The sequence below is a fragment of the Sardina pilchardus genome, chromosome 15, assembly GCF_963854185.1.
Source record: "Sardina pilchardus chromosome 15, fSarPil1.1, whole genome shotgun sequence".
In the NCBI taxonomy this organism is placed as follows: domain Eukaryota; kingdom Metazoa; phylum Chordata; class Actinopteri; order Clupeiformes; family Clupeidae; genus Sardina; species Sardina pilchardus.
This window is the reverse complement of record NC_085008.1, coordinates 30,547,699-30,565,198: the sequence shown is the minus strand read 5'-3', so window position 1 is coordinate 30,565,198 and position 17,500 is coordinate 30,547,699. Positions and strand designations below refer to the sequence as shown.

General features: G+C 50.1%; 1 protein-coding gene across 1 annotated transcript in view; it reads left to right on the top strand.

The window, feature by feature from the left end:
• sned1 (sushi, nidogen and EGF-like domains 1) overlaps window positions 1-17,500 on the top strand; it is a 44,996-nt gene that overhangs the window by 9,002 nt on the left and 18,494 nt on the right. Inside the window, exons 2-11 of the mRNA XM_062556787.1 lie at window positions 3,776-4,063; window positions 5,247-5,387; window positions 6,521-6,683; window positions 7,922-8,047; window positions 8,578-8,691; window positions 10,187-10,300; window positions 11,280-11,393; window positions 12,540-12,593; window positions 12,900-13,001; window positions 16,493-16,585. Coding sequence (XP_062412771.1) covers window positions 3,776-4,063; window positions 5,247-5,387; window positions 6,521-6,683; window positions 7,922-8,047; window positions 8,578-8,691; window positions 10,187-10,300; window positions 11,280-11,393; window positions 12,540-12,593; window positions 12,900-13,001; window positions 16,493-16,585 — 1,309 coding nt within the window. The remainder of the gene's footprint in view (window positions 1-3,775; window positions 4,064-5,246; window positions 5,388-6,520; window positions 6,684-7,921; window positions 8,048-8,577; window positions 8,692-10,186; window positions 10,301-11,279; window positions 11,394-12,539; window positions 12,594-12,899; window positions 13,002-16,492; window positions 16,586-17,500) is intronic.

Genomic DNA, 17,500 nt, shown 5'->3' with positions numbered 1-17,500 from the left:
CACAAAGCGATAGGCTGTGCTGTCGTTTTGGCGTAGCGTCAAGACTGTGCTTAAGGAGAGCTACCATATTACCATTCGCTGCCTTATGTTTCGAAAGCGAGTTTCTTCGAAAACCTCTTGGCACAAACGGACCATGAATATCAAACAGCAGGCTAATTTCTTCCTGTTTAAAAGACCTGTTTTTTTCTGAAACAAAAGCCCTTTCCACGGCTTAGCAGGACTGCGCAACAGATCTTACACCTCTCAACAGCGCTCAGACTTGACATCCGTCACAGTTGACATGTGACCGACGGCACAGAGGTGAGACACACTGACAGGCGAGGGGGGAGAGTGTTTAGGTATGCAGCTGCTTGGCCTCTCCCTCCACACACACCGCCTGAGTTCCCATCCCTTGGTGTGGGCTGAGGGGGGGAATAGACGGCCCCATTTACGGACCGCGCATGTGTCACACGGCCGCTACCTGCTTTTCTAGGCTGCCGTTAGAGAGCCAGTGCAGGAGATTAATCCCAGTGAAAACACGGCGGCATGTACACAGCTGCCCGGCACGCTCAGTCCCAACAAACCCCGTGACCCTCGGGCCAGTCTCCAGCACCCGTCGGGCCATCATTATCCCCCCGCTGGCGTGCTCCTCCTCCCCAGAGAGAGCGGCCAGAGTTTGCTCAGGGCTCCTCCTCGCCTCCACACCCACCCCCACCCCCATCCCCTCCAGCCCTCGCTGACCAGAGCCCTGAGCTGAGGTCCGGTTTGCCGGACAGGGCCGCGGCGTGACTGAGCGGACCACAGCACGCCGGTGCAGAGAGGGGAAGAGCTGCGGTCGGACGGGCAATTAGCTGCAACTTCCCTGCGTCGCCCACGCCAACCAAAACTTCCTCTCCTGTTTTTACTGCAGACTCCTCCAAATTATGGTTTCCATGCAAGGGCGGAAAAAAGCGTAAAGGGGGAGCTGGGGTGTGTGTGTGTGTGTGTTGGGGTTGGATGGGGGGGGGTGTGTGCTAGAAAGAGAGCGAGATAGGGAAAATAAATGGAGAGCAGTAGTTTGACCTGTCAGTTAGATGTTCAGCTCAGATGCTTGATCTCTGTACACACACACACATGCACATGCACACATGCTGCACACACATGCTGAATGCACGCAAACACACACACACACACACACACACACACACACAAACACACACACCACACACATACACTCTACCAAGGTGTGATCTGTGATGTGGTAAGGAGAGCCAGGTGAGGTTCCAGTGATGAAAGGGGGAAAGGAGATACTCTCGGCCCAGTCTGATGGGGGTCTGATGGGGGAGAGGACGGGGCCAGTGGGCCTCCGCACCTGGAGAAGATAAGCCCATCTCAGGCAGCGGCAACGCAGCGGCTATAACTTTGGCATCGGCGCTGACCGCGTCCGGCTCTGTTACAAGCACCGCCACTCTGGAGGGCAGGAGAGGGCTGGGCACCATGAATGACCGCCTTTCAGGTGGACACACCAGCCTCCCCAATGCCAATTTTCATCAGTAGGTGCATTTTACCCCTGCCCCCCACTAAAGTCACGCTGAGGACGTGTAATTGGTGTGATTAACACGAGGGTCTGTTTTATATCATCCGATTCCTTCATCATGCCAGCCTCACAAAAGCACACACTGTTTGTAGTGTTCCGCGGGTCAAAGTAGGATCCCAGAAGTGCTTCGCTGGACAGAGAGACTTTGAAATGCTCACAGCTCCAGGTATATGTTAATTGCTCCCTCCAGAATGGTGAATGCAATGATGGTTGAGGTCAGGTCAGTTGTAGGTAAAGCAGCTCGATTGAATTCTGGGCTTTGAAAGGGATGGTGTGTCTCCAGAGAATAAAGCCTTCTTTACACACCAAAAACCACACGTGTGTTTTCAGACAAACACACGCATTCATGTGATATTGAAAATTGCATTTGTCGGTATTTAGGTATCAGCCTAAAGCCTGAATGGCCTGTGTGTGGAGAGTGCATACAAGACAAGTGTGTGTGTGTGTGTGTGTGTGTGTGTGTGTCCTTTGTCCATGTGTGTTTGTTGTCTCTCATACTATATCCATTCACGTGCAGTCTTATAATGTGAGTGTGTGTGTGTGTGTGTGTGTGTGTGTGTGCTGCCTCAGCTTTTAGCACAGGGCAGACTCAGTCAACAGGTGGGCTGGGGCGGCAGTTTGCCTGCTTGCTTTAACTTAGTGTTGGCACGGCTGTGTGGATTTTAGAGACAGTGTAAAGGCCTCTCCCATAAAACAACTTCCTGGATAGAGGGGATAGGGGCAGCAGGTGTGTGTGTGTGTGTGTGTGTGTGTGTGTGTGTGTGTGTGTGTGTGTGTGTGTGTGTGTGTGTGTGTGTGTGTGTGTGTGTGTGTGTGTGTGTGTGTGTGTGTGTGTGTGTGTGTGTGTGTGTGTGTGTGTGTGTGTGTGTGTGTGTGTGTGTGTGTGTGTGTGTGTGTGCAGGTTAGACTTAGTGACCTGTAGCTACTGTATGCACCCATCACTCACACATTTAAAGTAGCTGTGTGTGCATGTTCTGGTGTGCTTGTGCATGTTAATCAGTCCATGCATCCCAAACGCCATTTGGTTCTATCCGATCTGGATTCGGTGGTGTGACAGTTTTTGAGCATGCACGCAAGCTTGTGAAGGTTGTGCGTGCGTGTGTGCGTGCGTGTGTGCGTGCCTGCGTGTGTGCCTGCGTGCGTGTTGTGTGTGTGCGTGCGTACGTGTATGTGTGTTTGTATGTGAGTGTGTGTTTGCATGAGAGGTGGCATGCCATGCTGGTTTTCTCAGCTGGTTTTGCCCCGAGCCGTCTGGATGAACACAAGGCCGCTGTCTGTTCTCAGATGGGAAGTGGACACATCCGTGCAGAGCAGAGCAGAGCAGAGCAGAGCAGCCTCCTCCTTCCTCTCCCTTCCTCTCCCTTCCTCTCCTCCTCCTCCTCTCTGTCCCTCCAGTAACCTGCTCCTGCACTCCCTGCCCTCATGTCAACACACCTCCATCTCCCTCTCTCCTCATCTCCTCCACACCTCCATCTCCCTCACACTCTTCACCTCCCACTCTTCCTCCAAACCTCTGAGTCCCTCATTCTCTTCATCTCCTCCACACCTCCGTCTCCCTCATTCTCCTCATCTCCCACTCTTCCTCCACACCTCCGTCTCACTCATTCTCTTCATCTCCCACTTCTCCTCTACACCTCCGTCTCACTCTCACCCTCTTCTTCTCCTCCACTTCCTCTACACCTCCGTATCCCTCTCTCTCTTCATCTCCTACTTTTCTTCTACACCTCCATCTCCCTTACCCTCTTCATCTCCTCCACTTCCTCTACACCTCCGTCTCCCCCTCACCCTCTCCATCTCCCACTCTTCCTCCAACACTCCATCATCTGCTCTCCTGCATCTCTAGCCTGCGGTGCTCCGGCGCTGCCAAAGCTGCCGCCTTCCCCTCTCATTGTTCCTCTAAACGGGTGAAGCTCCGCAGGAGATTGGCTCCCCTCGCTCTTATTGTCCTCTCAAACGTGCTGTTGTGAACACGTCCTTCTCCTCAAGGGTGTTGGTGTCTGATGGTGTGGCTGCCAGAAGCCATCCGTTGATGAGAGGCACATGGTGGAACAGGGTGAGAACAGGAGAGGTTTTCACGGGGGTGCCGAGTCGAGTCCGTTCGCCTGGAGAGCGAAGCCGGTGTCTGTTGCACCCCTTAATCCTGTGGTATCTCATTTGTGGTCGTTTGTCATTGTGGGAACTCATTGAGTCTTGTCTTGTCTCCCCCTTGTTCCCTGGCAGGTCAACAACAACGGGCTAGTGTCCTTTCTCAGGGAGGTGTCCCAGTTCACGCCGGTGGCCTTCCCCATCGCCGGAGACCGCCGCGTGGTGGCGCCCTTCTGGGCGGACGTGGACAACCGGCGCGCGGGGACGGTGTTCTACCGCGAGAGCAAGGACCCTGCCATCCTGACGCGCGCCACCCAGGACATTAGGGGCTACTTCCCCGAGTTCCCCGAGTTCACGACCTCCTGGGTTCTCATTGCCACCTGGCATGAGGTCACCTTCTTTGGAGGAAGTGCTATTACTCCGGTGAGCTCACTCTGGCTGAACCGTCACACATGAACACACCCACACACACACACACACACACACACACACACACACACACGCACATGCACACACACACTCACTCACAGTCACTCACACACATACCTACCTCTGTGCACACACATATACACACAAACATACTCGCTACCCATTTCTCCCTCTTACACACACACCTCTACCTCATGCTCACATACACACACACACACACACACACACTGGTGCCTTATTGCACTTTCCAAGCCGCACGCGCGAACGCGCGCAACAGAGAGAGAGAGAGTGCACGGTGTGTCACGCCATCCTGTTTTTGTAGCCCTGGCCAGCTGCCGCTGAGCTCTGCTGGTCGGTGGCGTTTGGAAACGGGGAGGTGAGGGGATGTTGGCAGGGCAGCACAGACAGGATGGCCACAGGGTCACGAGCACACAGCCGCGACCTGGGCACAGGAGGCCAGGGAAAAGCTCTCCTCCACTGGCCCGGGGCAAGGCTGTTTGAAGTGAGGAAAAGCACTTACCTACGTCAATAGGAAAAGGGGAATTGTTTTTCTGCTGAAAGATGTGGAAGTCCTTCGACAAAGTTACTTGCATAGCTGATATTAAACAGACATGAGCCTGTTTTTGGTCTCGGAGAGAAAGGTGTCAGTGTGTAAAATCATTTAGTTGGTCACATGAATGTTGAGGTGGAGATTTGATGTTTGCATTGGAAGCTCACAGTTCCACTCAGTGTCAGATGTCAGTACATCAATAGACATCAGCACCAGTAGTGGACTGGTATAGTCTGATCAGAGTACTTCACTATCGGCCTCTCTCAACATCCCTCCTCGATGCTCAGTCCTCCAGGCTTGTTCCCTCTGATCTATAGCTAGCACTGGATAGACTATCCCATTGTTGCTGCCCCATCATTCTTTATCTAGATCAGTGGGAACGAGGACCGAGGAAGGAAGAGAGGACATATAAAAGACGAATGAGAGGCACCCTAAGTATCAGCAGTGCTTCACTTTTAAATCTGGAGGTTCTGTAGCAACAAGGGAGGTGAAGAATTCAATCAGATAATGTGGAAGATTCCGGAGTGCTCCATAAGTGTTAGAGGTCCTGTCTGATATTAGCCTCTGTGTATTTCATTAACGTTCCAAACATAAACCCGTTCTCCCCTTGCTCACCTTTGTTTGCAGGTGAACACCTTCCAGGTGGTCCTCATCACTGATGGAGAGCTGTCCTTCACCATCTTCCAGTACCACAACATCACCTGGACCACCGGCATGCATGCCAGCAGCGGGGGCGACCTGGCCGGCCTGGGAGGCATCGCCGCACAGGTAGGGTCACCTGCGTCCTCTCATAGCAGAGCACGTGCCACCGGGGAGGAGATCACATTTGACCCAGTTAGCCAAAGTAGCAACGCTGCTTCGACCAGGTGCCCTCTCTTACCATCTAGTGCTTGTGGTCAATGAGATCTTTCATTTTGGACTGAGCATGAGGGACTAAACTCACTCGAAAGTGTGAAAATAATCTCACTGGATTGATGTCCACACAAAACGTTTGCTGCAGTCGGTAGGGGGGCAGAAGCTCGGTGAGATTAACATTCTCAGACCAGTATGCTGTGGCCACCGGGGGATTCATTAATCAGCTTTCATGCCCCGTTGGCCTCCTCATCTGCTCACTCGGTGCTCTTTGCTCCAACTCTGACCAGTTGCTTGGACACAATAAACAATGAGTCTGCCACAAGGCAGGAGGATACTAAGTTACTTCCACTAAACAAACAGGCTCTCAGATGGTTCACTGTGGGGACACATTGTGCTCATTAGTATAATTTGTATATTGTTGTGTTTTATATTTTATTTTATTATATTCTTTATGTAGTAATGCTTACTTATTTTTTCTATGGTAATGAAAGTTAATATAGCGTATGTTTAGGCAGTGAAAATAGCACTAGACGATAAGATCTCTTCAAAGTGATGAAGAGGTTTATGGTGATATCTGAGACTCTCATCTGGAGATAAAGCAGGTGCAAAGTTTTCCTGGGAAGAACACTTGGGGTGGGGTTTATTAAAGCCTCATGTCAAGGAAAACAAAAAGGAAACATCCCGATTTGAACATACCCGTGTGAGATTGTGAGAACAGGAATACATTTGCCGCGTAAGGAAAACAAAAGGGAAATTATTCCATCTCTTCATTCCATCATTCCAAAATTTACTCCAAATTCCAGGATCACGGATTTGTTTACCTTGGAGACACAAACAGAGATAAAGAGAATCTTAACTGTTCTCAGGGCAGCTTTTCATGAATGCATGTCTTCAATAAATGAATGCAAATGTATCCCATTTGGTGTAACTGTACCCTGGCGTTTGAGTGTTGTTGGCGAGTGTGTGGTGTGGTGTTAGCTGTGACAGGTTTGGCCTGAGCCTCCACTCCTCTGAGAAAGCCCTGTCTCCCGCCCCGCTCTCCCCAGGCAGGTTTTAACGCCGGCGACGGCAAGCGCTATTTCAACATTCCGGGCTCGCGCACCGACGACGTGGTCGAGGTGGAGGACACCACCAACGTGGGCTACCCGGGGCGCTGGGTGTTCCGCATCGACGACGCCCACGTGCAGGTGGGCAGCTGCAACGACTCAGGTAAATTCTTTTACTCCACCCATCCCATTTATTTTATGTAGCCTACTCCATTTTGTCCTTTGTCCCTTAGACTGGGTAAACTGGATTTCGCTCTGCAGCTCAGGCTGGAAACGTATCTCTCCTGCTTCCTGTCCATGTTTGCTGGAACCAATCACAGATGGGCTTATCCATCAGGCGCACCCGTTATGTGAACTGTGCCCATTGATCATGCCTCTTGAGCAGTAGAAATACAGCGCAGACTCCCCAGACTAATGTTCAATCTCAAAAGATTGAGCTTAGTCAGGTGATAGACAGACTATGAATTCCCAAGACATCCACATGATAATTATTCCCCAAAGCCTGAACAAATAATAAGATAATTATTCCCCAGGGTCATTATTCTGAGGTCATTACTTACTTACTTTACTTAGAGTCAGCTTTCAGATACTTTATAGATGGTTTCTTGATGATGCTGTTTTTAAAATTGTTGTTGAAAAATGAATGAATTTCACTTCAACCAACCCTTAAACTAAAGTGTTCATAGATAGTATGCTCATAAGTTGAGCATCTGTGGATAGTTTAAAGGAGGTCATCTAAGTTTAGCGTGACCAATCATTCTCTTCAACTCTACGGGATGGTGTTGTGCTTTTGAGAGCCGAGGTGTGGACAGGTGCCCTTTGCTAAGGGCAGCTTACAGTAAATGTGAGAATTGATGTTGGCTCTTCTGCCGCCCTACTGAGAACGCCCCCGCGCCGAAAATTAGAGCTATCCTAGACGTCTCCCCGCATTCATTTTGCCGAGGGAAAAACCGACATGTTTTGACTGCGTTCTACTCAGACTCTTTCCACATATTAGAGAGAAGCCATTATATCGGAGGGTCCCTGCCCTACTTAACGTGGCGTCGCTACTAGTAAGTGTCTTTGACTCGAGAAGCCATTCGATGTAATGTGGATTGATTTAAATAGCACTGGTTGCTTTTATTATAACACAAAGCATATTATCACTGGACAGGCTAATGGAATTCCCAGAGTCCTGCGATGTGCCCGATATAGGACAGAGCTTTTAAAGGAATTCTGCTTATGAGGCTTATAAAGGAAACCTGTTCTCAATGAACTGATGGGAAATGACATTTGGTAAGAGGATATAACCTGTAAATGTATCCTCTCCACTGTTTCTCTCTCTCTCTCTCTCTCACACACTCTCTCTCTCTCTTCTTCTGTCGTTCCTTCTTTCTACCTTCCTTTCTGTCTTTCCCTCAGCCTCAGTTTGCCCTCATCTTCGGCCGTGTCTGAATGGCGGCCGCTGCATTGACGACTGCATTAAGGGGAACCCCTCGTTCACCTGCTCCTGCCTGGCCGGCTTCACAGGGCGCCGCTGCCAGATAGGTGAGTAAGAGTTCCATGTGGCGTCTCTCCTCTTCTCCCCAGACTCCCTCTCTCTCTCTCTCTCTCTCTGTCTTTCTCTCCCTCTCTTCCTCTCTCCCAGCCCAGGACGCGTGTTGCCTACCTCTATGCGCCAGGAAAAGTGCATGTCTGCTTGTAAAACGGCCCAGGATTCCACCCGTGCTGCCAGGGGACAACCCTGGAGCGGGGGAGATATTTCCTCTGGTCACATCTGCTTGTAATACACATGGCGAAGGGATCCTTCCCAAAAAATGTGCAGTGGTCAAGTCATTAGGCCCTCACTTGCTCTCTCTCTGTCTTTCTCTCTCTCTCCCTCTCTCTCTCCTTATTGTTCTGTCCTTTCTGTCTCTCTCTGTCTTTCCACTCTGTTCTTCCTCTTGTAGGATTCCCCTGTGTGTTCATCCCATAGCAGGTCTAAATGTGATCATAATCACAGGTTCTCCTCCCTGCCTTGTGCTCTGAGCCTGATTTGTGTTTGTTTGTGTGTGTGCTCACTCGTGTCATTGCTTTAGAGGTGGATGAGTGTTCCTCGTACCCCTGCCAGAACGGAGGCACCTGCACGGACAAAGTCAACAGCTTCACGTGCCTCTGTCCAGCTGGATTCACCGGCTCTCTGTGTGAGATAGGTGAGGCCATTGTTTTACAGCCACTTGCATGCTTTGATCAGCTGATTTATTTCAAGTTTACACAGGAAAGGTGTTAAATTCCTTGTGTCATAAGTAGGGATTTCCTACAGCGGCCGATCAGGAAACACATTACACAGCGTGACGCAAGATTCGACATTAACGCACAATTGGCTTGTGGCAGTTGCAAACACACCACATCTTGCACCCAGGATCCGTAATAGTAGTCCTTCACGATACAACATGCGCTACCACAACAACACAATCAACAACCAAGCCAAGCTAAAACCTCTATGGTTATCAAACAGGTACCTTCCCCCTTCCCTCGCCGGAGTTTAGTTGAATCAGGCCTACAACCCCTTCACAAGGCTCAATAGCGGTGTGTGGCATGCTGGACCCGTCCCCCTTCACATGTGATGAGTTAGGACATGTTAGAAACAGTGTCCTCATCACTCAGCAACAAGAGCCATTGCAGAGGCACAGCAACAAGATGTCACATATCTCAAGTCACTGCATAACATGACCCCATGATAATATTCTTAAATTAATTTCTTAAATGGACATGTTTAATGGTGTTGGTGCTTTTTCTCCACAAATGATTGTGTCCTGTGAATGTGTTGGCTATGGTGTTTGCGTATTGGTCATGTTTAATGGATTAAGGAGCGTAGGTACACAGGGCAGGGCCATAGCATCACTCACACTGTCCTGCCTCCTCCTGTTTTCTGTCCTCCTCTGCTCTGTCCATCCACCAGCTTTCCCCTTTCTCTCCCTCCGTTGGGCCTCCCCCTCTTCCATCCTTCCTTTCTTGTCTGCTCTCCACTGTACTTCCTCTCTCTCTCCTGTCCTCCATCAAGCTGTCATGCATCCCTTACTTTGTCCTGTTCTTTCTTCCCCACGTCTGCCAGGTCCTCTCTATCCCTCCATCCTCCCCCCTCCCCATTTAGACATGTCCCCTCTCCTCATGCTCCTTTGTTCCCTCTTCTCCTCCTCTCTCCGTCTCCTCTCTCAGACTGTCCCCCCATTTCTCTCTCTCTCTCTCTCTCTTTCTCTCCTCCTTTCCCCTGGGCTCTGGTGTCTGCCGCGCTCCCTCGTTCCCACACTCTGGCCTGTGGAGATGCAGCGGCCCTGCTCTAATACCTTTCACAGCCAGCAACGCATACTTGCAGGGTGAGGGGAGCCGAGAGGAGGATATATTAATCAGCTGAGTAAATATACCGTGTGTGTGTGTGTGTGTGTGTGTGTGTGTGTGTGTGTGTGTGTGTGTGTGTGTGTGTGTGTGTGTGTGTGTGTGTGTGTGTGTGTGTGTGTGTGTGTGTGTGTGTGTGTGTGTGTGTGTGTCGTTTTGTGTATATATGTGTGTGCGTATGTGTGTGTGCGCATTTGTGTGTGTATGTTTGACTGGGTGTGTGTGTCTATCTGTCTGTCTTGCACGTGTGCATATGTGTGTCTGTACGTCCGTGTGTGTGTGTGTGTGTGTTTGTGTGTGTGTCGTCGGCAGACATTGACGAGTGCCAGAGTGACCCATGCCTCAATGGAGCAGACTGCGTGCAAGGCGTGGACAAGTTCACCTGTGTGTGTGTCCCAGGCTACACAGGCCCCCTGTGTGAAACAGGTGAGTGTGGCTGCAATGAATACCCCCTCAACACACACACACACACACACACACACACAAATCCAGGCCATGTAAAAGGCCACCCCATTCTTCTCCAAGGAGTAGAAGGCCTGCTGTTTTTGCCATCGGCGAAATGCATCTGGCAGGTGCCCCCTCGACCACCTCCACTTAATGAAACAGGCGTGGAGAGTGCAGTGGCTCTCTCTAAGGGCCAGGCACTGATGAACCTGTGCCCAGAGAAATGAACCACATGCTGTTCCTAGAATACCAGTCCTTAAACAATCTCCAGCCAAAGAGAAAAAAAATGAAAGAAAAAGCGGAGAAAAACAGGGACTTTGGTATCTGAGGCTCATAAAAGCAATCTCTCGAAGAAAATATCTGCCATCGATATGGCGTCGGGAGCAAACATGGCTGACCTGGTTTCCCCTCGCTTGGTTACGGTCGTCGGGCCGTCCAGCCAGGGGTTATTGGTGAAACGCGAGACCCTGCTGGAGAAATGACTTGGGGTGGGTGGAATGGTGTGGAGGGTTCGGGTCGGTCGGGGAGTAGAATAAGGTCTGACCTCGTGCTCGTGTCCCTACATGAGAGCAGATTAGGGATAATCTCGGACACCTGGAGGGTGAAACCGTACACCTGGGCGAGGAGGGGAAACACTAAAGGGGCGAAAGGGGGTCCCCCCCCCCCAAAAAAATGAGCTGGCAAATGAGGGGGATCAATACCCGCCGCGTGACAAGGCCGTTTCTAGGGATTTAACATGGTGTGAGTTCTCAGTGAATAGCAGGTGTGCGTGTGTGTGTGTGTGTGTGTGTGTGTGCGTGAGACAGAGAGAGAGAGAGAGAGAGAGAGAGAGAGAGAGTGTGTGTGTGTTTGGGTATGAGTGTGTGTGTGTGTGTGTGTGAGAGAGAGAGAGAGAGTGTGTGTGTGTGGGTATGAGTGTGTGACTGTGAACCCAGAGCTATAATATGTGTGTCCTTTCTAGATATAAATGACTGTGAGCCCATGCCATGTCTGAATGGAGGTGGATGCACAGACCTGGTGAACAACTATACCTGCACCTGCACTACTGGCTTCATTGGCAGACACTGTGAGACAGGTCAGTCAGTCATGTGTGTGTGTGTGTGTGTGTGTGTGTGTGTGTGTGTGTGTGCGCGCGCCTGCCTTGACACACCAGCCCTCCTCATCTTTTATTCCTTTGCACCGTAGGGAAAAATCTCTCATGATAGAAAATGTTTACACAGTCTGGAAGCTACTTTTTTCACTCCCTCTCTCTCTCTCTCTCTCTCTCTCTCTCTCTCAGTCTCATCGTCTCCCTCACTTTCTCTCTCTCCCTCTTCCTCACCCTCTCCTTTTTGGTTTTGGCTTCCTGTAATATAACTTTTTTCCAACTGGGACAGGCATGAAACCCAAATCCATGGGAAGCCCAGGAGGCAGGGGGAGTGGGGGGGAGTGGGGGGGGACTAGGGGCTCCACACCACATTTTAGAGTGACCTGCTGTGTTTGCACAGAGCCTCCTGCTCCTTAGGCCATTTAGAATGGCTGTGGTTGGCAGCTCAGCTTGGAGAGGCAGAGTATCGGGGTGTGTGTGTGTGTGTGTGTGTGTGTGTGTGTGTGATAGAGAAAGGATAAAGTAGAGGTGTACCTTTGTGTGTGGTTATTTGCCTGTTTTTCTATATGTGTGTGTGTGTGTGTGTGTGTGTGGTGTGTGTGTGTGTGTGTGTGTGTGGTGTGTGTGTGTGTGTGTGTGTGTGTGTGTGTGTGTGTGTGTGTGTGTGTGTGTGTGTGTGTGTGTGTGTGTGTGTGTGTGTGTGTGTGTGTGTGTGTGTGTGTGTGCGTGCAGGACAGAGAAATAATAAAGTAGATTTCATGTGTCTTTGTGTATGTGTGTGGCTATCTGTCTCTGCCTGTTTGTCTATGTGTGTGTGTGTGAGTGAGTGTTTGTGCATGCGAGGACGAGGTTTCAATCAGTGAATTAGTTCCATTCACCATTAGGGTTTCGCAGTGGCAATCCTTGTGCGAGAGCAGAGCTGCGGCTGATGTGCCTAGCAGGGCCAGCTGTGGGTGGGTCGCCACCATGTGTGTGGCGCTGTGGTCAGCCGGCTGCTGTTTGTTGCCACAGCGCGCTGCATTTGAAATGAGCTGTGGTGCTGCCGCTGCCTCTAGAGCTGCTGTTGGGAAACTCTCATTCCCTCTGTGTGTGTGTGTGTGTGTGTGTGTGTGTGTCTGGTTCATCTCTGTGCAGAGCTGATGGTGGTGGCCCCGACAAATGCCAGTGCTGAGGCAGAGAACCAAACAGGTGAGGGCCGAATGTTCCCCGTCTGAACACAAGTTGCTGTCTGGCCATTAAGGCAGGCAGGGTCCAAACATCTCTACAGATGTGCACAAATATACTGTACATCATTACAGAAAGATATGATCCTTAATGAACAACATTTACTCCTAACAAAAGGTTGATGGACTTGATATGGCCCAATGTGAGACTTCTTCTGATGTTTTCTACTGTATGTCTTGTAATGTGAACGCTGTGCCCTGTGTTTGTTGTGGCTGGTTCAGAAGCCTGCTTTTGTCCGTGGATTTGAACTTTGACTTTTGACCTCCGCAGCCTCCTGTGAGGGGGAGGACTGCCGGAAGGTGTGTGAGGAGGTCAGCCCCGGGAACTCCAACTGCACCTGCAGACCTGGATACTACGGCGACGACTGCGAAGGTGAGAGGCTCCAAGAGAGTCCATCGCACTAACAGCTTGCAGACAATGAGTGACAGAGAATAAGACAGGGCGTAAGAGAGAGAGAGAGAGAGAGAGAGAGAGAGAGAGGGGGGGGGGGGGGGGGGGAGTATGAAAGACAGAGAAGAGAAGAGTTTCCCCTTGAGTGTGATGCAATTCATTTCTGTGACAACCCAATCACTCCCCCAGGAGTCTTCAGTGCCTCATCTGAGATGATGCTTGCCAGTCAAACCACAATTAGAATTATATATGAGTATCTCTCTCTTCCTCTGTCTTTCCCTTGCTCCCTCTTTCTCCTCTTATCCTTTCTATCCCCCTTTTCTTTTCTTCTCTCTCTCTCATTCTCTATCCCCCTCTCTCTCTCTTTCATCTCATCCTCTCCATACCCTTCTCTCCCCTCTGTCTCTCTGTCATTCCCTCTCACCCTATTACTTTCTCTCTCTTTCCCTCATCTCATCCTCTTTCCTCCCTCTCTTTCTCTCTCTTATTCCCCATCACTTTCCCCCTCTCTCTCCCTCTCATCATCCTCTCCATCCCGTTTTCTCTTCCCATCTCTCCATCTTTCTCTCTCTCCTTATCACCCCCCCCCCCTCTCTCTCTCTCTCTCTCTGCTATACTGTGCATTGTGTACTGTGTGCATTGGGAGAGTGCATGGTGCTAGATCAGTGCTGGCTCTGTGCGATGCGGGCCGGGCGCGGGCCGGGCGCGGGGCTGAGGGATATGGGGCACGGGAGGCGCTCTGCTCCACTCCACTCCGCTCCCACAGGAATGTTGGCGAGGCGCCTGGGAAGAGCCATGCGGCGGTGACGGATGATTGTAATTATCGGGGCCGATGCCGGACCACGCCCCGGTTTACTGGCGGGCCCTTGGCGGCCGCCAGTCGCTTGATGTTGTAAACAATTGCTTTATGGCACTTCTGCTTTTATTAGTTTACCAACAAGAGGAAGTGCCTTTGTCTAGACTTGAAAGGGGCCTTGTTTTTAATGGCTCTGCGCTGATGGATGGAATTCAGCTTCTTTTCGGAGACATGGGGCAGGTGTGGAATGTGTGGTGAGGCTCCTTGCCTCTCCTCTCCTCTCCTCTTAGCTCCGACACTTCTGCCAAGACAGGGGGACCTATGTCTGTCCGCTAGTTGGAGACTTGTGGCTATGCTATGTACTGATTAGCAAGCTTTACTTTACAAACACACGGCTAAAATAATTCATACTAATCATAATATTCCAATAAATCAAAGAGACAATAGGACATATCCCTCCTTTCATCATCTACTTTAATAGAACATATCCCTCCTCTCTTTCTCCTCTCCTCTCTTCTCTTCACTGCTCTTTTCTTCTCACTCTCTCCTCTTCTCCAATGCTCTTGTCTGCTCTTCTCCTCTTCTCCTCTAATGGTCCTCCTATCCCCCCTTTTCTCACCTCTTCTCCCATCTTTCATCCCATCCACTCTTCTTGACTTAGATCCATTCATTTCCTCTCCCTCACTCGATCAGTTCCTGATGTCTAAGTGATCTGTCACCGTGTGCTGTGTTAATTAGCATGACAGTGTTACAGGAAGAGGCCATTAGTCATGTAAACAGAGCAGTTAACATCTGAATGAACTGACAGTCGGCTGCAGAGACACGGCCCTGACGAAAGAGAACGGGAAGTCGCGGTGACAAGCATAATAGTTGTAGCAGGCCAGGTTCATTATGGTCTGTTGATGTTGCAGTATTGAATGGTAGTGCTCCCATCAAGTGCTTTTTTCATGATGTTTCATCTAGTGCTTATCTTATTTTCTCTCCTCAAATTGATGAAACGAGTTCTTGATACAAAAACCATTCACAAAACCATCCTTTCCTACAGTCTGAACACTATGGGCATCTTGGCCAGGGACCACCTGTGGCTTGGGTGACTGTAGACCAGATTGTGCTGTTGTTGATCTTGTCCTTTATTATGTCCATGCCCCCTCTGCAGAGAAGAATTGACATTCTGAATCTGTTATTAATAAACAGCACACGTTTGACTCTCATATAATAGGTACTATTGGAAATGGTCAGTGAGTATTTCTTTAAACCAACATACACAGAAGCTCATAGATATATAGGTTACATATGCATACTTGCATAGATGCACAGAATTGGATACACTTAAATAGTGATACACACATTCACATAGCTGCACATATTCACATAGGAAGTCATGCAGAGCCATGAACACATAAAACACCTCCACCCCCCCCCCCCCCCCACACACACACACACACCCCCACTCCCACACACACAGACACACTCACACTCACACTTACATATCTTTTTTTCCCTTCTCCCTACCCTCCCTTCGCAAGCTCTTTAATAGTACGTGAGCCATTGCAAATTCACACTACTCCCCGCTCTTGAGCTGAAATAACTATCCACGCTTAGATGGACTCTCTTAAATCTCCCGAATACCTTCCTGCCTGGCTCACTTGGAGCGCGCAGTGGAAAAAAGCGCCGGCCTCTCCAAGCAGGCGAAGGTAGCCCAGCAGCGCAGCGCCTGGTCTGGGCAGCCAGGCAGGACGGCCCATCCAGGCGAGGCAGAACACGGAGGCGGCGGCGGCAGCGGCAGCCCTGCCTGACCGACCGACCGACCGGGCTGCTACATCAAAGCCCGGCGAAAAAGAGCCCCCTTCACCCCCCTGCACCCGGCCAATGAAAACGGCTCCAGCAAAGAATTAACAGCCTATTAATTGCCCCCGGGGGCCGATCAGGAAAGAAAAGAGAGAAGGAGGGAGGGAGGGGTGGGAGAAGAAGAAGAATGAGAAGAAGAAAAAAAAACATGTTCCATATTATCAGAAAAATAATACCCTCCTCACGCGAAGCCCTCTACCCCCCAACTCCTGGGACTTCAAAAGGGAGCAATTTAGCAGTGATACAGCCTCTTCCTTTGATCCATGACTGCAATTATGGGGGGTTGGGGGGGCAGGGAGGGGGCGGGGTGATGAGGTGGGGGGGGGGGGGGGGGCTGGGTTGTGAGAGAGAGCACAGAAGGGGGGAGGAAAATGAAAACAGTCCTCCAATTTGTAAGGAAGAGATGTGCAGAACACTCCTGCCTACACTGCTGCAGTATGGAGAGAGAAAGGGGGGGGGGGGGGAGAGCAAGAGATTCACTCTCAATGTTATACGTTATACACATGGACACATGGAGAGACACACACACACACACACACACACACACACACACTCGTGCATACTCGAAACCTACTTTCTTTGTACACTCTCTCTGTGCGTTCCTGTTGTCCAGCTCACAGGCCGGATTGTAAGCACATGTGCAGGACATTTCCCAGTACAGCTCTTTAATATGTCTGCATCTGGCCACTTAGACAGAATGATATGAATCAAATGTGCGTCAAGAAAGATATGAAATTCAAGAAAGATATTAAGAGACCTGGTCAATGAAATTGCATCTCGTGTGTGTGTGTGTGTGTGTGTGTGTGTGTGTGTGTGTGTGTGTTTTCAGAGGAATGCCTTTGCCAGAACGGAGGGGTGTGTGTGGACATGAATGGCACCTGTGAGTGTCCCACAGGCTATGCTGGGCTCTTCTGTCAGTTTGGTATGTGTTTACAGTACCTGACCTACTTAAGGAATGTGGCCCTCTGACATCACATCAGGACCCCAGCTGCTGATGTACACTATAGCGACTGATTCACACTCATGCAAACACACAAATCCATGCGCCAGTGCGCGCACAGATACACACACATTCACACATAAATTCACATGTGTGCACGCACACACACACACACACACATTCATGGGCACATATGCAAATACACATCCAACCAACTCGCACATTCCTATGGCCAGTGAATCAGTGAATACCCACAGACACACACACACACACACACACACACATACACACACACACACACACACACACACACACACACACACACACACACACACACACTCACATTCACCCAAATGCTTTCATGACAGATGTTCACAAACTGTGTGTCAGAGTTGAGTTTAGACCCCTGCACATTTCCCAACCAATTGAGCACCTGGATTGTGCATCACTGAAATTGGCCTGAGCATGAATGCCAAGGAGAGCGAGAGAGACAGATTAGGCTTGATAGAACACGCTCTCTAACCCATTCCCTACACACACTCAGGCCAGGACGGCACAGCCTCTCAGCCTAATGTGCAGATACAGAGACAGACTCAGATCAACTCGCTGCCACAGACTGCATGTGCTTAAAAGATGAGTCGTGGACGTCTGCTTACAAATGGACTGTAAGAGGCAGTCCCTAATTCTAATTCCGTACAGCTTTTGGTCAAGTTCAGCAAATTGCTCACAGTCCTTTAGCAGTCTGTGCAGTGTTTGTGCTAAGAAACAAGCCTCTGGTTTGTACAGGTTTGTAAACAGTGCTGCCTCGGTAGATGGCAAATAAACATAGTGGTTCTGAACGAGCTGTACAGATCAACAGGGTGCTTTACAAGCACAGAATGGAGAGATAGCAAAACT